Source organism: Cervus canadensis, chromosome X, assembly GCF_019320065.1.
Source record: "Cervus canadensis isolate Bull #8, Minnesota chromosome X, ASM1932006v1, whole genome shotgun sequence".
Lineage (NCBI taxonomy): Eukaryota > Metazoa > Chordata > Mammalia > Artiodactyla > Cervidae > Cervus > Cervus canadensis.
In genome coordinates, this window is record NC_057419.1 from 69,411,571 (window position 1) to 69,433,730 (window position 22,160).

Here is a 22,160-nt window from a genome sequence, read left to right on the forward strand (position 1 = left end):
CCCTAGCATCCCCGGAGATAGGAGATTTAAGGATTGCACACCTGATCCAGTATCCTTCTCTTGCATCCATCTCTGGAGACAGGAGACTTAGGGATTGCAAACCTCATTCATTATCCTTCTGTAGAAACCCTCTATGGAGACAGGAAGCTTATTGTGTACAAACCTCATTCATTATCCTTCTATAGAAATGCTCTATGGATACAGAAGAGAAGAGACTTATTGATTACAAATCTGATTCATTTTCCTTCCTTAGAATCTCTCCATGGAGACAGGATACAGGAGACACTTTCATTAGTTACAAACCTGATTCATTATGCATCTATAGAATACCTCTGTGGAGACAGGAGACTTATTTATTAGAAACCTGATTCATTATCCTTCTGTAGAATCCCTCTTTGTAGACAGGTAACAGGAGCTGTATTGATTACAAACCTGATTTAGTATCCTTCTATAGAATCTGTGTATATAGACAGGAGGCACAGGCAACAGGAGACAGGAGTCACAGGAGACTGTCAACAGCAGACAAAGGAGACAGGAGATGACACTTATTTATTACACTCCTAGTTCATTATCCTTCTATAGAAACCCTCTATGGAGACAGGGAAAGAAGATGACACAGTTTTATTGATTACAAACCTGATATATTATCCTTCTATAGAATCCCTCTATGGAGACAGGAGACACTTGATTACAAACCTGATTCATCATACTTCAATTCAAAATCAATTTTATGATGAAAAAACCCTCCCAGTGCACATGTGACTTTTCTTCTCCTATTTCACTTATACCTCCTTGGATAAGCTACTTTCTTTGTATTTGGTTTCTCTTCTACAATATCTATGACTACCCATCTCATAGAATTTTTTTACATTTCCAGAAGAACCTACGATAATATACATTACACAGTTTATATAATGTCTAACAAATAGTCTTCTGACTACAGAATTTTGGTTTACAAGACAGTGGAAAAATGTGCTTAAATCTGAAATATTTTGAAAACATTTGATTTTCTTTTCACTTTAGGAACCTGTATAACATATAAATGTCAAAGCATTTAGTCAGAATTCCCTTTTTGTTCCTAGAGGCTCATTGCTAATGCTTATATGGCTTCTTTAACCAGTAGTGCATGAAAACCTGGTTAGAAACCCATGTGCCTCGTCAAACTGAAATACATATTTGTGACCAATTATAGGTTGCAGAAACTTAGAGGATCAGCAAAATAATCTTTCCAAGGAGGACTGAAGTGAAAAATGCCTAACAGCCATCATTTCTCTCAGGCTGTTGTTTGCAAAGCCATTTATTAAATGTTGTGAGAGATGCCATCGCTTAACCACATCTGTATGCAAAAAGACATACATAGATCCATGAACCTGTACATGGGGGAAGAAAAGCTAATGTAACACAGTGAATCAATAGTGCTGGCCAACTGCATGGTAATGATATTAACTACTTTGAGAGTTCTGAGATAGAACTCAGTTAGCTTCTTGCTAGTAGGGTTCAAAGATGTGACAATTGCATGGAGAAGGGGGAAATTTAAGTTATACCTTGAAGGATAAGCAAGATTTTACTCATCAGCACTTCCACTTACTCCACCCCACAAGTTTTTTCCTCTTCATTGGTCTTCTGATTAATTGGGTGGTGGCATCAACCAACCCACAGTCCGGATGCATAATCAAGACCAAACTATGAAAGAACATCACTGGTCTTCAACCTTCTTCTCTCTGACAAATATTCTCCAACTGATAGAACAGGTGAATTAAGGTATTTCTGCCACATTTTGTACAAAAGGCTATTTTTTTCCTTAGAAATGTCAGATGTTAAGTATTCTGGAACTTTACAAACAAGCAAGGTTAAATTACACCAAACCCATCTTGACCCCACCTTCATGAAAGTACAGTATAGTTTCCTACAAATAGTAGTAATGATCCAGAAACAGCTATTGTCCCCTCATTCCAAGGCTGTTAGGAGGCATAGGAATCTGACAGATAAAATTGTAGTTTAGTGAGTACCAAGGGTTCTGTTGTCTTTGGAAATGAGCATGTTGACAAGAGCCTTTTTGTTGTTACCAGCAAATGTGCAGTGGCCTCTTGACTATAACATTTATTATAGTTATTTCCATACCTTATTACACAGTTTCACTGTTCAAGACCAATATGCCTGAAATAGCCCCCTCTGCCCGCAAATATGTTAGAAGGATTTGCTCCTTCAGGTACTTGACGTTCTCCAGAATTCTACAAAGCAAAGACTAGATTCTTTCATATGTTCCTAGGAAGATAGCATCACTTTTTGAAACCCTTGAACAAGTGCTTTACTACAATGCTCAGATGTGTTTTACACTTTTAAGTTAATATAGACAAGGTGTAAGCATTTATTATACATGTTAACATAGGAATGAGAAGAGCAATCCATAATAAGTATTTCTCAATGATGTTTTTGTTCGCCTATCATTCCAAGGGATTGTTGCACTTATTATAGACTGCCTGTTACATCACTTTTTAAAAATTTTTGACACCACCCCAGATATTCTGAGATGTCCTAACAGGATAGTATCTTGCGTCATTCGAAATTAACCCATTTCCCAGATTTTCCTTCACTTTTATATTTACCTTTTTAGTAAAACACCATGTTTAACAGAAGAAGATTTTCTTCTGTCTTCCTGTGATAGCAAATATTTATCTTTTACTTCATGTAGTTAGAGTCACCCTAGTAACTGGTTTCCTAGCTGTACTGTGCTGAAAGCTTCATTACTTCTAGAGTCTAAACTCTTAACTTCATTTTTTACTGTACATATATGTGAATAGTAAAGACATTCAGAACGTTGGGGGAAGTAGAGGCTTCCAAAAAGCTTTACCTAATCGAAAAATAGGGCTCTCTTCACATTTCAACATCTCATGTTCATGTCAAGGTGGAAAGAAACAGACTTGGGGGGAGAATGGAATCTATTTGTTCCCGCAATTTTCATGTACTAGGCTACTAGCCTCCTTTTATCTAGAAAAAACAGAAGATGCAAAGATTCCTAGAGAAGTTTCTAAAAAAGACTTCTATATAAATCCTGGATCTGCCCATTACAAGTTTTTAAGAACCTTTGGAAAATTATATAAACTGTTTGTGCCTCAGCTTCATCATATATACACTGGGGGTGATATCAGTACTTACCTGGGAAGATTATTTTGAGGCAAGAATGAGAGACTTCTGGTGAACATAGTGCCTGACAATTAGTAACTATTCATTAAAAGAAGTACCATTGTAATTTTTACCAGCTTTGACAAGACTAAAATCATGGACACTGCTTGTTTACAAGGTTGATGCTTAGTTTCCCTTACCATGCAAATGTAGAAAGAAAATATTCTCAATGCTCTGTGATTAATATATGGTAGTATTTGTATGAGAGAACATAGTGTAGTGTGATAGCCCTGCCACATTATATGAGGATTTTGTTTTTATGTGTCCATATTGATGTCACCATTTCACCTATTCCTTGGAAAACATAGTATAAAGACTTCTTATACATGCCCTTTAAGGGATTAAGGCCATTTTCTTGGTAATTACCTATCAGAACAGTTAACATGAATACCAGTTCTTAAATGTTGGGCTTGATAATGACTTTCCCACAATTGCTATTTTGGGTCCTTTCTTACTAGCCTGAGGAAATGACAAGATTGAGAAGCATGAACAGACAACTCCAGATAAATGTTGACTGTACACTGAAAGAAGTTGACCTCCTTCAATCTAGAGGTATAGACTTGATTATTTGGTAAACCATAAGTAATACTGTGGTGTGTTATGCTGCTTCAATGGCAATCATTTTGGTTTTACAGATATAATGGGTAAAAACTACCTTTTACAAGATCACAGTCCTGGTATAGACATCCCTCACCCCACAGTCAGATCAGATTTGGGTGATCAAAAATAATTTTACTTTCACAACTTCATCATTAAGTTCTTACTGTTTAGACTGTTTGATGGTGGCACTCTATATTTATCCTCTTTTAGTATAGACTATTTCATAAACTGTTGGGTTTTATTTCTAAAACACAGTAGATTTATGTGATAGTCATCTAAGATGTCTGTGCAAACAGGGATCCCAACTCAGAACATCAGATTACTCAGTTTAAAAGGAAAATCTGTATGCCGTTTTCTTTGTTATCTGTTACATGAAAACTTTCAACTGTATCTTAGAGATTTCATTTTTGTGGCTTTCTGATTGAAGTCTACTACAGTAAAAGTTCCCTGAATTCACTTTGATTTACTCAGCTCACCAGGTATGCTTCATTTTCCTCTGTAAAATATCCAGCCATGAGGCTGCATTCTGGCAAGTCCACGTACTATTGCTCCCGTCAGTTGAATTGTCTGCTTACCAACAGACAGCTGTGCCCTTTCTCAAGCCTGCTTAGATTACAAAAGGATGGTAACTGACATAATGTTTTTAAAATGGATATGGATGTAAGAAATGCTGCTCTTTCTATTAAAACGATAGGCAGATGCTTTATAAAGACTCAAGGGCAGACACTACAAAAACATAGAGGCTGTGAATTAGATACAGTGAAAACAACTGAAAAGGGCTATGAAGGAAAATCATAAACATCTAATAGGATTCTAGTCTCAAATTAACTGTTCTTAAAATATCTTTTTTTGCTCCATTCTAAAATGAAAACAGGAAATTATAGATAGCGGTGCAGCAAACTAGCCTGCTGTCTGTTTTTGTAAATAGTTTCAGTGGAACATAGCCACACCCATTTCTCTACATATTGTCTGGGCCTGCTTTTGTGTTTCAACACTGCAGTTGAGGGCTTACAACTGTATTTCAGGACTACAAAGCTTAAAATGTTTATTGTCTGGCCCTTTACAGTAGAAGTTTGCCCACCCCCACTTTAGGTCATCATTACAGGTAGAGTTTATTTCTGAAAGACAATATAGAAGTCTGGTCAACACACACAAAGAAAAGGTCTTGGTCTAACACTGTAATATGGCTTTGGTCCTATTTTTCTATCCTTAACATTGTTGTGTGATTGTTAACAATTCTGTGTGCGAGTCAGCCAACCCAACATTACTTACTGTTCTAAATTATGGCAGCTGAGAGAGCTTCTACTCTCTTTTCAAGTACCCTGTTACCATTTTAAAGCAAGATTACACAGTAGAGGCAGGAGAATAAAAAGATATGGAACTTTGTACAATAGACAGAAGCACATTTCCATGTGAAACTTGAGGACTCTGGTTGAGTACCCTTATTTTCAGAAGCCTAGGAAATCTACAGCCTAGTAGCTGTAAGCAGTGAAAGACACTGTATGGGAGATTATACAAACTACTGTTACTATATTAGAAGGCTGCATCCATTATTTTGTTTCTGTGTTCTTTGAAGATAAACAAGAATCCCTGAAACATTTCATTAGGATATTTTTAGTAAAGGCCTTATAGGATCTGGAAATTAAATCAGCAGCTATAACTCAAGAAATTGAAGAAATAACATATACAGCATCTTAAACCATAAAAAGATCTAATTAATAAATTAAGTACCATTATGGCTTTCATGAGCCATCATGGGATTTGTTTTCAGAAAATTATTAAACACAGCATACCTAAATGGAATAAAAGTACTGCAAGGAAAACCGTTCTTAAGGTTTTATAAACAAAGACCTACCTGTGTTTTTGGTCTCCAGTGGGCTACAAAGAGCTCTTTTTGGTGCTGTGTTAGTCGCTCAGTGGTGTCTGACTGTTTGTGACCCCATGGACTGTAGCCCACCTCTGTCCATGGAATTCTCCAGCAAGAATACTGGAGTGAGTTGCCATTTCCTTCTCCAGGGGGTCTTCCCAACCCAGGGGTCGAACCTGGGTCTGCTACATTGCAGGCAGATTCTAATCTCCCTTCTTAAGGGGTCCAAATATATCTATTTTATACTGTTTCATTCTTATATCCTCTGGAAAATTTTGTACTGAGTTTCCAACCTCAGCTTTTCATCTAGAGATTCTAGACATTTTCTGAGGTGCAGCATTTGGATTTGATAGTTTTCAGTACATGACTTGATAAAAGGTAGCTTTATTTTTACTTTTGGTGAGCAAAACTTTCTTGGGGGAAAAAACTGGGTTTAAAATTCAGGAGATTCAATATATTTAAGCTATCAGTACCACACAACATCCTCTGTGAATAAGCATGGGTACAGTTTAAAAGCTTAACTGGAATTGTGCAGAACTTCTGGGAGGGTGCAGTGACAGTTTCACAGATGTGAACATAGGACCCAATGCTGGCATTGGATCAAAACCGACCATAGAGGAATCATGTCAGGAAAAGGAGCTGAAACAAAGACTGTATTAAGGAGTAAACAGTTTAAATGAGAGAGATGAGATTGTTCTGTTATTCTGAAATTGACAGCATATCTTTTTTTTTTTAATTGATAAGTCTGTAGGCAACGTTCGGAGAAGGAAATGGCAACCCACTCCACTATACTTGCCTGGAGAATCCCAGGGACAGAGGAGCCTGGTGGGCTGCCGTCTGTGGGGTCACACAGAGTCAGACATGACTGAAGTGACTTAGCAGCAGCAGCAGCAGCATAGGCAACGTTTAAGATTCTCCTTTTCTTAAAGATTGGAATCCCTGAGCTGCTGATATCATATCAACTTGAGTAATCTTTATCAGTGTATACGTATAGCTGCTTCTTTACCTGAATTTATAATGAATAAAAATTTAAGGTAAATACGACAGAAACATAAGCTTTGTCATGGTTTTGTTTATTAACATCAAAACAAACAGGGAAATCATTTCAGTCACCTTTGATTTCTCTTCATTTAGCTAGCTGTACCACATACTTAATCCTGTGAAAACAGATAAGCTTTATAGTTAAAAAATGTTCCTTTAGGTGATACATTGTAGAAAGATGCTTGGGTCTTTTCTCATAATGCTTAAACACTTTCAGTGAGAGAACAGTAGAATACTATAATGAATTATAAACTCCTGGAAAACCAGCTCCCCTATTTAAGTGTTTATTTTTCCTCCTGTATTTTCCCTAACAAAAAAATGCATGTAACAGGAGAAAGACCCCTAAATGCCTGCTGATTTTATTTTCTTTATAGGAAACTTTGATCCAAAAGCTATGAATAATTTTTATGACAACATAGAACCTGGTCCAGTTGTACCACCCAAGCCGCCTAAAAAAGGTGAGTAGCAAGATGTCACAGACATCACAGAAATGTATGTGAAAGCCATTTGGGAGTTCATCTAAAAAGCTAAAGAAATTTCCATTAGAGATAGCATTTTAAATGTTATTCTATTGATAAACTTTACTTCCTAAAAATTACAAAAACTAACTCTGAGAGTTATTGTCAAGGGTAACTAAAATGGAATATATAATTTATTTTTTAAAAATAACTTTCAGTTCAGTTCAGTTGCTCAGTCGCGTCAGACTCTTTGCGACCACATGAACCGCAGCACACCAGGCCTCCCTGTCCATCACCAACTCCCAGAGTCCACCCAAACCCATGTCCATTGAGTTGGTGATGCCATCTAACCATCTTATCTTCTGTCATCCCCTTCTCCTCCTGCCCTCAATCTTTCCCAGCATCAGGGTCTTTTCCAATGAGTCAACTCTTTGCATCAGGTGGCCAAAGTATTGAAGTTTCAGCTTCAGCGTCAGTCCTTCCAATGAACACCCAGGACTGATCTCCTTTAGGATGGACTGGTTGGATCTCCTTGCAGTCCAAGGGACTCTCAAGAGTCTTCTCCAACACCACAGTTCAAAAGCATCAGTTCTCTGGCGCTCAGCTTTATTTATAGTCCAGCTCTCACATCCTTACATGACTACTTACAAACCATAGCCTTGACTAGACGGACCTTTGTTGGCAAAGTAATCTCTGTGCTTTTTAATATGCTATCTAGGTTGGTCATAACCTTCCTTACAAGGAGTAAGTGTCTTTTAATTTCGTGGCTGCAGTCACCATCTGCAGTGATTTTGGAGCCCAGAAAAATAAAGTCAGCCACGGTTTCCACTGTTTTCCCATCTATTTTCCATGAAGTGATGGGACCAGATGCCATGATCTTAAGTTTTCTGAATGTTGAGCTTTAAGCCAACTTTTTCACTCTCATCCTTCACTTTCATCAAGAGGCTCTTTAGTTCTTCTTTACTTTCTGCCATTAGGGTGGTGTCATCTGCATATCTCAGAGAAAGCAATGGCAACCACACCAGTACTCTTGCCTAGAAAATCCCATGGACGGAGGAGCCTGCTAGGCTGTAGTCCATGAGTTCACAAAGAGTCAGACACGACTGAGTGACTTCACTTTCACTTTTCACTTTCATGCATTGAAGAAGAAAATGGGAACCCACTCCAGTGTTCTTGCCTGGAGAATCCCAGGAAAGGGGGAGCCTGGTGGGCTGCCATCTATGGGGTCGCACAGAGTCAGACACGACTGAAGCAACTTAGCAGCAGCAGCATCTCCATATCTGAGGTTATTGATATTTCTCCTGGCAATCTTGATTCCAGCTTGTGCTTCTTCCAGCCCATCATTTCTCATGATGTACACTGCATTTAAGTTAAATAAGCAGGGTGACAATATACAGCCTTGACGTATTCCTTTTCCTATTTGGAACCAGTCTATTGTTCCATGTTCTAACTGTTGCTTCTTGACCTGCATACAGGTTTCTCATGCGGGAGGTCAGGTGGTCTGGTATTCCCATTTCTTTCAGAATTTTCCACATTTTATTGTGATCCACACAGTCATAGGCTTTGGCATAGTCAATAAAGCAGAAATTGATGTTTTTCTGGAACTCTCTTGCTTTTTCTATGATCCAGTGGATGTTGGCAATTTGATTTCTGGTTCCTCTTCCTTTTCTAAAACCAACTTGAACATCTGGAAGTTCACGTATTGCTGAAGCTGGCTTGGAGAATTTTAAGCATCACTTTATTAGCGTGTGAGATGAGTGCAATTATGCGGTGGTTTGAACATTCTTTGGGATTGCCTTTCTTTGGGATTGGAACGAAAACTGACCTTTTCCAATCCTGTGGCCACTGCTGAGTTTTCCAAATTTGCTGGCATATTGAGTGCAGCACTTTCACAGCAGCATCTTTCAGGATTTGAAATAGCTCAACTGGAATCCCATCACCTCCAGTAGCTTTGTTTGTAGTGATGCTTCCTAAGGCTCACTTGACTTCACATTCCAGGATGTCTGGCTCTAGGTGAGTGATCACACCATCGTGATCATCTGGATCATGAAAATCTTTTTTGTACAGTTCTTCTATGTATTCTTGCCACCTCTTAATATCTTCTACTTCAGTTCAGTCCAGTCGCTCAGTCGTGTCAGACTCTTTGCAGCCCCATGAACCGCAGCACACCAGGCCTCCCTGTCCATCCCCAACTCCCGGAGTCCACCCAAACCCATGTCCATTGAGTTGGTGACACCATCTAACCATCTTATTTCTGTCGTCCCCTTCTCCTCCTGCCCTCAATTTTTCCCAGCATCAGGATCTTTTCCAATGAGTCAGCTCTTTGCATCAGGTGGCCAAAGTATTGGAGTTTCAGCCTCAGCATCAGTCCTTCCAATGAACACCCAGGACTGATCTCCTTTAGGATGGATTGGTTGGATCTCCTTGCAGTCCAAGGGACTCTCAAGAGTCTTCTCCAACACCACAGTTCAAAAGCATCAGTTCTCTGGCACTCAGCTTTCTTTATAGTCCAGCTCTCACATCCTTTCATGACTACTTACAAACCATAGCCTTGACTAGACGGACCTTTGTTGGCATAGTAATCGCCCTGCTTTTTATTTTATTTATTTTTTTCATTTATTTTTATTAGTTGGAGGCTAATTACTTTACAATATTGTAGTGGTTTTTGTAATACATTGACATGAATCAGCCATGGATTTACATGTATTCCCCATCCCAATCCCCCCTCCCACCTCCCTCCCTGCTTTTTAATATGCTATCTAGGTTGATCATAACTTTTCTTCCAAGGAGTAAGCGTCTTTTAATTTCATGGCTGCAATCACCATCTGCAGTGATTTTGGAGCCCAGAAAAATAAAGTCAGCCACTGTTTCTACTGATTCCCCATCTATTTGCCATGAAGTGATGCGACCAGATGCCATGATCTTAGTTTTCTGAATGTTGTGCTTTAAGCCAGCTTTTTCACTCTCCTCTTTCACTTTCATCAAGAGGCTTTTTTAGTTCCTCTTCACTTTCTGCCATAAGGGTGGTGTCATCTGCATATCTGAGGTTATTGATATTTCTCCCGGCAATCTTGATTCCAGCTTGTGCTTCCTCCAGCCCAGCATTTCTCCTGATGTACTCTGCATATAAGTTAAGTAAGCAGGGTGACAATATACAGCCTTGATGAACTCCTTTTCCTACTTGGTTTCAGGTATACAGCAAAGTGATTCAGTTTTACAGATACATATATCTATTCTTTTGCACATTCTTTTCATTATAGAGGTCATTATAGAGTATAAGTCTCTGGGCTATGCACTAGTTCTTTGTTGGTTGTCTACTTTATATACAGTAGTGTGTCTGTTAACCCCAGGCTCCTAATTTATCCCCACCTTTCCCTTTTCATAACCACATCTTTGGTTTGGAAGTTTTTGAGTCTGTTTTCATTTTGTAAATTGTTTGTGTCATTTTTTTTTTATTCCATATATAAGAGATACCCTATGTATGACCATCTCTAGGTCCATCCATGTTGCTACAAATGGCTAAGTAATATTCCACTGTATATATGTACACATCCTCTTTATCCATTCCTCTCTCAGTGGACATTTCAGTTGCTTCTGTATCCTGGCTGTTATAAACACATGCACCCCAGTGTTCATTCCAGCACTGTTTTATGAAGTTATGAGTTATTTAAGTCATATATCTCCAGATATATGTCCTGAGGGGGGATTGCTGGATCATATGGTAGGTCTGTTTTTTGTGTGTTGGGTTTTTTGTTTTTTTTTTTTTGAGAAATCTCCATACTGTTTTCCACAGCTGCTGTACCAGTTTACACTCCCTCACTCCTGTGAGAGAACCTCAGCAGCACAATTATTTTTCAGTTTGTGGGTTGCCCTCCTGGTGGTTATGAGATGTCATTATATTGTGAAAGTGTCCTTCATACCATCTTGTTGTGGCTGCTTTTTTTGTCTTTGAACGTAGAATATCTTTGTTGGTAGGTTCCAGTCTTTCCTGTCACAGGTTGTTCAGCAGTTATTTGTGATTTTGGTGTCTGTGAGAGGATGTGAGCTCAAGTCTTTTTACTCTGCTGTGTTGTCTCCCTTCCCCGAAAATAAGTTGCAAAAGGGTGTTAGGTGGTGAATGTTACAAATGCAGTCAGCACTATAAAGACTATAGTCCTAAAAGATAGTTCTAACAATATGATGGGAATTTAAATGTTATTTTAAAATGGAAACTTTGATGTGCAGTAAATCTAGGATTATTTGAGAGGCCACAAAAGAATCCTTGTGTATTTAACAGGTGGGCATAGCAATTAGATTGACACTAGGTGTCTCCTCATCAAGGACAAAATAAATGCTACATAAGCAAGATTTGGAGGGGTCACTTTTGCATAATTCTTAAATCATTTCTGTGTGATATACTGAAGTTCCAATTAATCATTTTCTTCTCCATTCTAGTAATTCTCAAGAATGTCGTGAACTATGCATTTCATATCTTAATCTCTTTTGGTTAATCTTTTTTTGCTTTAAGCAACTCAAAATAGACTGATCATAAAGACATAATATTGATAATGGAAAATGCATTACCTAAGGATGTAACATTTTATAATCTCAAAACTTAAAGCAGAATTGAAAATTCTACACAAATAATGTTAGCTGCCCTACAGTACTTAAATTTTGGTTGAACAGCTTTGTGTGCAACACTCAGTACAAAATATTTTACGTATTTCATTTATAGGTTGCAATGAAGTACATGTTCTTTCCAATGTTTAATAGTACTATGGATATTTCAACTGACCTGAATTTAAAATAGCCTCCTGCTGTCTAAAAACAGTGTGAAGAAGAATCAATGGATGACTACCAAGTACCAGATTTGTGTCTACTGGATTACCTAGTGGTAATCCAGTGAATTGATTCAAGGGCTGTCATGGAAGAATCACCCTATTTAAGGAATATATCCAGTGTGCACCACCTTTTTAGCATAAATTCTGTGGTTTGGAGGGCCCACCATATCTAATAAAAATACTTCTATCTCTTGGGAAATTTCAAAATTTTAGAGGTAATCTTCCAGGAGCTAGGGACAAAGCTAGACCTCTCTTTGAGCAAGGCCAGATTCTTTACAGTAGTGCATAGAAGGAACTTTATAGCTTTAAATGCTCATGTAAGACAAGGAAATCTAATATCAGTGACATACAATTCTACTTAAGAATCAAGACAAGAACCATTGATCTCACAAAAACAACAGAGAAAGTTATCAAAACCAAACATTTGATCTTTGAAGGATAAAAAACAGGAAAAAAAAGATTATCAAAATCAGAAATGAAAAGATAGGATGAAATAACTTAATAGTTGTGTATGTAATTAAAGAAATTGAATCCATTATCAAAAGTTTCCCCACAATGAAAACTTCAGAACTAGATGGTTACACTAGTGATCCCCATAGATATCAAGTATTTAATGAGATTAAAAAAAAATGAAGAGATAATACCAATCATACAAACTCTGAGGAAACAGAGAAGAAAGGAAAGCATCTAATTTTCTTATGAAGCCAGTAGGATTCTGATTCCAAAACCTGATGCACATTACCTACCTCCCAAAAAGAAAACAGACTTACAAATCAAATCGTCATGAACATAAAAGCCAAACAAAAAAATCGAATAAAATATTCACAATATAAAAAAGATAATATATCATGACCAACTTGGGTTTAGCTCAAGAATGCAATGTTCAGAAAGTAGAGGAGAAAAAGCATACAATCATTTCATTATACAGGAAAAAACATCTGATAGAATTCAGCAGCCATTCCAGATGACATGATTATTTGTGAAGAAAATCTAGAGATACCCAGAAACAATTAGAATAAGTGACACACTTATTAAATAAATTTAACCAGAGATATGTATATTGAATATGATTAAACACTACCAAAAGAAATCAAACAATGCCTACATGAAGTCATAAACCATGTCTTTTTTAATCAGTATTGTTAAGATACCTATTCTTTTCATATTGATGAAATACCAATTTTAACTAACTTTTCTTTTTTTGTGTGCATTAATCTGATTCTGAAATTCATATGGTAATGCACAAGACTTAGAATAACCAAGTGGAATATAGATGTTTATCTGAATAAAAGGTGTGATAACTTAAGAGAAAGAAGGAAAGACAGAGAAACCTTTTTGGACTAGACTTTGCAGTTAAGCAATGTATGTGTAAGCTCTTCAGCTGATTCAGAAAGTATGCCCCCCACCGTGACTTACAGTGGAGAGGGCACTGACCTTGCTGTCATACTGGTTCTGGTTGTCTTGGCCACCTGACCTTCTTTATATCCAGTTTGTACATAAATAGAGGTGATCAGTCCAAATATTTAGCTTCTGTACAGGGTTGTTAGAAGAATCAGTGAGAAGGAGGTATGTGATGCTATAAAGGGGGTTACAAATCTAAGAAATAGAACTTATTCTTAGGAGCCTAAAGGAGATGTTTACTCTGCTTCACAACACTTAGCATTGTGAAACACTGATCTCCAAAGGTTGGTTGAACTAGAGGACTGCTTATAGGCTCAGAGCTGATTACAAAATTTAAAATTTTTGTTTCTTAAGGTTAAATAATATGAAGTCTGCCTTTTTTGACTTTTGTGTATGTGTTAGTCGCTCAGTCCTGTCCAACTGTTTGTGATCCCATGGACTGTAGCCCACCAGGCTCCTCTGACCATGGGATTTCCCAGGCAAGAATACTGGAGTGGGTTGCCATTTCTTTCTCCAGGGGATCTTTCTGACCCAGGGATCGAATCCGGGTCTCCCACATTGCAGCCAGACTCTTTACTGTTTTTACTTAATACAAAACACGGTTTACTGATTACCTAAAAATTAATAAAAACAGTATTCTAGCCAGAAAGGGGTATGCCTTCATTCCATGTTGTGAGGGCTGCTGGACTTTTGCACATATAGGTAACTGGAATTTATGAAAAAACTGGGGAATATGTGTTACCAGTACATAATATTTGAGTTGGTTTTGATTTTTCAAGTACTATTTTGGTTCTTTATTCATAAAATGCTGTAGTCTACTGTTACCTTTAATGTGGATAGTGGACTTTAAACCCATAATTTTCTAGTAACTGTTGGTTAATCAGGGAATTTCTCAAGTATAATGTCCCAAATTTTGTGTTCATACTGACATTTAATTATTAGCACTAAGTTTGCACTCCAACTCACTCGAGCCTGGGAAATTGGTGAAATCAGGCATGCATTCCAAGTAATGAGAGAGGATGAAAAAACTTTTAAGAGCCATTCTGGATAGGTTGTAAAAGCAGTATTAAATATGGCCCTTGCCTTCCTGGGAGAACTAATGGTAGCATCAAGTAACACAAAGAATAAATACTGCATGTATCCTGTGAAAGATTCTTGAGAGCCTGTCCACTCTCTTCTAATGAACGGCTTGATCCCTTCTTCCTGGCTTTGCTTCTTCTCATGCAGACTCATCAGACCCCTGCACAATTGAGAGAAAAGCCCGAAGAATTAGCGTGACCTCCAGAGTACAGGAGGACGTCCATGACACCCAGGCAGCAGCCGCAGATGGTTTGTACTTGTATGTCTAGACTTTGTGCAGTGTCCAACCACATGTGTTAACCCATGTAGAGTTATCATAAGTAAAGGTCAACCTTTTTTTCCTTTAAGACATTACTCTTTACTGAGTTTCTAAGGCTGTGCAGTCTAATAGCAACACAATTAGAGCCACATACATGATTTAAAATTTTCTCTTAGCCAAAGTTTTATAAGAGTGAAGTGTTTTTTTTTTTACCTTTATTTCATACTAACTTTTCAAAATTTGGTATGTATTTTCTACTTACAGTACATCTCAGTTCAGAGTGACTGCATACCAAGTGGCTAGTGACCCACCATATTGGACAGATTCTTGTAAAATAATAGTGTCTAGTCTTCCCAGGTGGCTCAGACAATAAAGAGTCTGCCTGCAATGCGGGAGACCCAGGTTTGATCCCTGAGTCAGCAAGATCCCTGGAGAAGGAAATGGCAATCCACTCCAGTATTCTGGCCTGGAGACCTCCATAGACAGAGAAGCCTGGCATGTCCCAATCCATTGGGTTGCAAAGAGTTGGACATGACTGAGTGACTGACACACTCAACACAGAAAACAAGGCCACACTTGATACTTCTTAAATTCCCCTTAATGCAGAAATAGTATATAACTAGGTGAAAAGGTCTCCACCATAGGAACAAACCAAGCATGAAACTACACTGTACTTCATATAATTACAGAACAAATCCTCCTTTCTTTGCCTAGTTGGCATATTTCCAGTTATTTGAAAAATAATTTTCTATGAGGTTATCTGTAAAACTATAGAAAATGTTGAGAATTGTTTACAGTTTGAGTTGCATCCTTTTGATCAGTTTTTCCTGTGTTCCCATTATTATATAATATAAACAATATGGATTAACCTGTAAGTTGCTAACTTTTGACATTTGTAAGGACAGTCATTTTTACGAAAAATTAGCCTATTAAGTTTAATCCATTTAAAAATAGTCTTAAACGTTCAGTTCTTATTTGTATATAAATATGCATATTCTTTAGATGTTTTGTTTTCCACGAGGCATGAGACATCTTTGCTTTTTAATATTCCATAAAACATTTCACACCTTAGGTCAAATGAAAGCAAACATCTAAAATGTCTTTGGGATTTTACTTGCTTTTATTAAAGCAGTTTCTCTACAGTGACTGTTAGTTGCTCAGCAGTGTCTGACTCTTTGCGACCCCATGGACTGACTGTAGCCCCCCAGGCTCCTGCCCATGGAATTCTCCAGGCAAGAATACTGGAGCGGGAACCCACTCCCTTCCCCAGGGTGTCTTCCCAACCCAGGGATCAAACCTGGGTCTCCTGCATTGCAAATGGATTCTTTACCATCTGAGCCAGCAGGGAATGTGGCGCTAGTGGTAAAGAACCCACCTGCAATGCAGGAGACCCAACAGACACTGGTTTGATCTGTGGGTCAGGAAGATCCCTTGAAGGAGATTTAAGGCATGGCACTCCAGGAACCCACTCCAGGATTCTTGCCTGGAGAATTCCATGGACAGAGGAGCCTAGCAGGTTACAGTCCCTAGGGTCACAGACAGTTGGACACAACTTAAGTGACTTAACACACAAGCATGCACTCTATGATGAAATGAGCAGTGTCTTTTTTTTGGACCAACAATAATTCTTAGATGCCTTTTACATATTTTTTGATTTGTTAATTCAGCATGACTTGCTGTTCCAAATTACATTGTTATGGTATTGAAGGGTAACAGAACATGCCATCCCAAAATATGCCTCTTTGGCATTAGGATTATTCTGAGCAACTGCAGATACTAGAAAGCTTGGAAAACAGAATATTAGTTATACCCTTTTGTAAGGGACATTTACATTAAAAAGGCAGTCTCCTTCTGTGTCTCCCTTGTGACTGTAAATGACAAAAGCATCAATGGAGAAGGCACTGACTAAACCTTGTGCTTATTTACTCTGCTTTTCCTGGTAAACTCCCATACACACTCTAACCTCTTCTGTCTTAGCTGAAGATGCTAAGATTTCAGCCATCCCAGGAAGTTACTCAGTTTTGCTGGGTATCACTCATGTATACAGGAGTATACATGTTAATAAACTTTAATCTTTTATTGCAGGGGTGTCTCAGCCAAGAACTCAGAAAGGTAGAGGAAAAAGAATTTTTCTCCCCTACAGTCAAAACAGTGAAGAGAGCCCCAGGTACCCTAGATTAGTTAGTTTAAAAGATTTTCCAGTTATTTCTGTAGGTTAGAAAAAAGGAGTTTGAAAAACCTTTACATATTAAACATTTGCGTTGCCACAATCTAAAACTGAAAGCTGTGTTTGGAGTTAGTTAGCACAGAAAGATGGAATATAACAGTTTATGGGTTTAACATCTGAACTTTTCTGACTGTGATAAATTCTTCACAAAATAACAAGTTGCCTGCCCTAGAAAAGCATAAAGACTACTATTCAAGAGAGGACCTTTTATGGAAATGGTATACAGCACATTTTTCCTCAAACAGAAGCTTCAACAGAAGTGTCTTTTATTCTTCCATATAAGACAAAAGATACAACTATTACATCTTTAGGAGTCATGAGCCTGTCGATGCAAAAAAAAAAAAAATAGTTGTTCTGCAGAAGAAATGAAAAATTTTATTTGAGCCAACCTGAGAATTATAATCTGGGAGAGTCTTTCAGAAAGTACTGAGGACTGTTCCATCCATTTGAGGTCAAAGCACAGTTATAAGGAAGAATACCATTGGGTTCATTAAGCAAACATGTGAACAATTATTAATTGGCATACTGGCCTGGCCCAGCATCTTGGATCAGCTGTCTACTTCCTGCGTGTCTTCTCATCCTGGTGATCTGGTAGCACTGGTCTTCATCAGTTTGGGGTGTCAGAAGTAGGAGTTGCAGAGCCTGATACAGCCCCTTCCAGTATGGCTGTAAAGAATCCTTTATCTAATGTATTTTCCAGTATGCATACTCTCTTCGTTGCAGGTCATGGGGCATTTGATCTTCATCCAAAGACAGATTACTGAAACAACCTTTACAGTAATTAGTCTTGGGCAATAAATAGAAAAACCTTAAAGACAACATGAGAACATAATGTCCTTAGTAGAATTTTTCCCTCTAAAACTACCCTCATTTTTATAGAATGTCACCAAATTAAGATTTGCAAAATAAGTCTGGCTTCAGTAAACTTGACCTGATTATTTACATAAGTATAATTTATCATACTGACTCTTTTAAGTTGACTGTGCTTGAAAGTTGCTGTAAGTCATAATTAGCTTGAAGGGAAGGGTTTCCTTATATATGGAAAATACAAGTTAAAACCCAAAATATTTCAGAGGGAAAAATACTTATATTCATCAATTCACTGAGTCCTATGTGACTAATCTTTGATCTTGTTATTCTGTTAATCAGATTTAAGAAGCCATCAGGCTTGTCATTCTTTTAATTTCTTACCCAGTTCAGTGGTATGATCTGAAAGTTAATAGAAACCTATCTATACCAATGAGAAAGTCCTTTCTATATATCTTCCTGAAGATGAAGCATTTTTTTTTTGCAGAATGCATCAGAATAAAGCAGTATCAAGATTGAGCTCTCAAAACAGCGCTAAAAATCAAAGCTGTTTCCTGTGAAGAAAAAAAAGTCCATGTATTGCACCTCAGATTGTCAGAAGGTGGAAACTGAAATAAATTATCTCTAAAAAGGAAAAAAAAAGAATAAAGCAGTAAAGGTCTCTACAGGACTTAAAAAGGCATCTTTAAAAGATCTGACTACAGTGCAAATGAACAAATATTTTCCTATTTCTGTGGAATACCACGATTTATGATAATAACTAGAATTATGACTGATAACATTTTGCTAGTGTGTACCATGTACCAGACTTTTAGGAGCTCAATATAATTTCTAGAGTATCTATATAAATAACATCTACCCACATAATATAACCTAAGATTTGTCACCATTTGACCATGCTTCCCATGTAATTTAACATACCAGATAAGCCTAATTAATTTATTATCTTTTCTTTGATAAGTAAACACTTCTCTTGAGGTGTTCCAGGGGCCCTTTGGAAAAACCTCAGTTATCTAAGAAGTCAAATGAATTTCACTTAGAATGTGATCTTAAGGAATTTTGTCAAAAATATTAAGGTTTCAAAGCACTTAGTCACAAACAGGATCACGAGTACTTCGTGATCATGCTTCAAGATTACTGTGAAGCAATGCTTATTTTCCCTTAGTCAAAATGACAATAAAAGATTTCAAAACCAAATACAGAAAGGTATAACACATTGCTTAAAATGTAATGGAACTTTACAATATGTTATCAGAAGCAGATTAATATTTATTAGAAGAAAATTTTGAAAACCAAATTCAGGTTTTGTACCATTTTTCCCTTTAATATTAAAATTCATATACTCAAATTTACTTAGTCCTGACCATCCACAGAATTCCATTCTAAAGATTCTTTTCTCATAAACTTTCTTCAACTTTCTATATTCATATTAATTTGTCCCTTATTTTCTTTCCCATTTAGAAATAACCAGTTTTATGACAAAATTACTTCCCATTCCATTAACAAAACACATTTTCGTTTCCTATACCTTTTTCTTCCTTTTTTATTTTACATTTTTTTCATTTATTTTTATTAGTTGGAGGCTAATTACAATATTGTAGTGGTTTTTGCCATACATTGACATGAATCAGCCATGGATTTACATGTGTTCCCCATCCTAATCGCATACAAAGATGTTTTCCTTATTAGAAACCTTAGTTTCTAGCAAAAACTTAAGAAACAAGTAATTATGAACTGTTTGCCAATCAGGAAATGCTGACATGACAAACTGTGGACATATATGATAACCCAGTTTCTTTTTTTTTATTAACACAAGCCTCTTAAGATAAATAGAAGAGATTTGGGGCATGTTAAAGGATTGTGGGCTTTGGACTGTTCCTGGAGCCACACCTCTAGTTCTGTAAAAACTTGTTTGGTAAAACAAGCACAGCTCTTTTTAATTTCTCAAAGAAGTGCATGGCCACCTTAATGACATCAAAGGACTGATATGCCCATCCACCTTTGGTAGAATATTTCTCATTTCCTCATTTAACTTTGTGCGTGCATGCCCATTCATTCAATCATGTCTGACTTTTGCAACTCCAAGGACTGTAGCCCACCCAGCTCTTCTGTCCATGGGATTTCCCAGACAAGAATACTGGAGTTGGTTGCCATTTCCTTCTCCAGGAGATCTTCCCGACCCAGGGATCAAACCCGTGCCTCTTGTGTCTCCTGCATTGGCAGACGGATTCTTTGCTACTCAGCCACCTGAGAAAGCCCCATTTAGTTTGGGGAAAAGGCAAAAAAAATCCAGTCAGGCTCTCAATATCAGATACATGTCAGTTTAGTCAGAAGTGGCCTCCCATCTTGATTATCTGTTTACAAAAACTTTTGAGGGTCCACCCTGGGTTTAAGAAATTCTTTACCTAGAGCACTCAGTTTGGCCTTTGATCTGAAGACGCTTGCGTACAGCCTTAGGTGGTATCATTTCTAATCACTTACTACTCTCTTCAGAGTGGAAGGGTAATTCAGAGAATTACTAGAATACAAGGACTCAAAGGACAGAGGAGAGCATAATTATGTCAGCTTATAAAGTTTTTGTTTAGGTACCTTTTATATCATTAACCTTTAGCCTTCAACAATAAATCTTTCATTGAGATTATTTTGGGAGTTTTGGAGCCTTTGGGGCCTTCTGCATACCAATTAAAATAGCTATTAATACAGTATTTCAGGATGAGAGCTCTCTTAAATGTTAACAATTTAGAAGACTTAACCAATTTAAAGGATCCAAGGAGCTAGCTCTATATTTTCTCCTGCTAACCTCAGTTTGGAAAAGAGAACGACTCTCATCACTTTTATTTCCAGTAGACCCTGCAGGCAGGGATCCAGGAGAGAGTGACATGACAAGCCTGTTCTGCTGGGCTTTCTCTGAGTGCAGTTTTGGAGTGCCCAAGAATCCCATCTTGGCCATTCCAGGGTGGGACTTCCTTTAATTCCTAATTATGTAAGTACTTGTGAGCATACAGAAACCCAGCTGGTATCCCAGTAGGTTGCTGTCCGCCTGGAAGCTGTGGGGCCTGAGGCACAGGTTCCAGTACTGATTCAGCGGTCTCATTTCAATATGCATGTGATCTGAGCTTTCTGAGGACCTTGTGGTGGATCAGATAGATGCTGCTTCTGACTGTAGTTCCCCAAAGAGTTGCCCTTGGCTCAGTTTCTCCCTCTTGACAGTCTACTATGCCTGTGGGTCATCAGAGCACTGGATGATTTATCCTTACCATGTGCATCCTTAGAAGAGCAGTATTTACGGTTGCAGTGCAGTTCCCCTGCTGGACCACCACTGCCAGTCACAAGGATTGATCTTCAGACACTAACGCTAGGTTGTCAGTCACCCGAGAATGCCACATGGCTGAAAGGAGCAAATGTCCTGTGTTCTTAGGAGCTGAATAATGCAGTCTCTTGTTTTACTACCAGAAGTTTTTTTTTTTTCCAGCCATATAGCAACTTTTTTTTTCTTTATTTAGGCCAGTTTACCAAAAACGCAACCACCTGTGTTTCCCTGTGTCTCCGCCCAAGATCCCCTCCATCCTTGCATAGGAAATGCATGTGGGACTCTTAAGAGTCCAAGTCTTAAATAAAAACAGCTCAAATAAAATTTTTAGGATTATCAAGGCAATGAGATCCAGATATCAGAAGAACTCACTGGAACACCTAAGAAGGACCAAGAAGCTGGTGGGGCTTAATGGACCCACGTTGGCATCGAGTGCTGATTCAGGGTAGACTCCAGCTGTCCTTGTGAGCATCTCTGATATCCTGCCAGCTTCACTATGCATATATCAATGAAAAAATCAGTAGTTGATCTGAGAAAGAAATGGAAAATTTATTTGAACCTACCTGAGGATTATAACTTGGGAAACAGAAAGCTGTGAGGACTGTTAGGTGTCCAAGCACAGTTCTGTAAGTTGTTTTAGACAAAGGATTATACTTCAGATGATGTGTCAACAGTTTATACAATCCAGAACTGCATGTACAAAGTGAGGAGTGAGTCATCCTGACCCTTTACAAGATTGAGAAGGAATAGTATCTCCTAAGGAGGTTGGGTTGATACAGATGCACAATACAAACTAAAGGGGAAGGAGGAAGCCCAAACAGGCAGAAAATAATTTTCTGTTTAAATTCTTCTGGGCATGCCATAAAATACAACTATTACTTCATCAAGCCAAAAGATACAAGGTGGATGCTAATGGGCAGTTAAAAGCAATAGTTGAAGCCAGAGTCAACAAACCCATCTCCTTTTTATAGTCAAGAATAGGCTGGAAAAGCCAATGTTTTTCTGTTCTACTGGAAGGTTGAGAACACCTTCCTGATTGAGCCTGAGCCTTACAATACCTGCAAAAAGATTCAGGGTCTAGAACTCATTTCTCGTTACCTCTTGGGG

At 37.9% G+C, this 22,160-nt stretch overlaps 1 protein-coding gene across 4 annotated transcripts in view; it reads left to right on the plus strand.

Moving 5' to 3' along the window:
- Positions 1-22,160, plus strand: part of TAB3 (TGF-beta activated kinase 1 (MAP3K7) binding protein 3) — a 90,702-nt gene that overhangs the window by 63,011 nt on the left and 5,531 nt on the right. For 2 of the 4 annotated variants that reach the window (XM_043458096.1, XM_043458097.1), the window contains 3 exons: positions 3,642-3,735; positions 7,066-7,149; positions 14,598-14,699. In XM_043458096.1, coding sequence (XP_043314031.1) covers positions 3,642-3,735; positions 7,066-7,149; positions 14,598-14,699 — 280 coding nt within the window. Of the gene's footprint in view, positions 1-3,641; positions 3,736-7,065; positions 7,150-14,597; positions 14,710-22,160 lie in introns of all 4 variants that reach the window. The other 2 variants (XM_043458098.1, XM_043458099.1) reach the window with 2 other exon arrangements.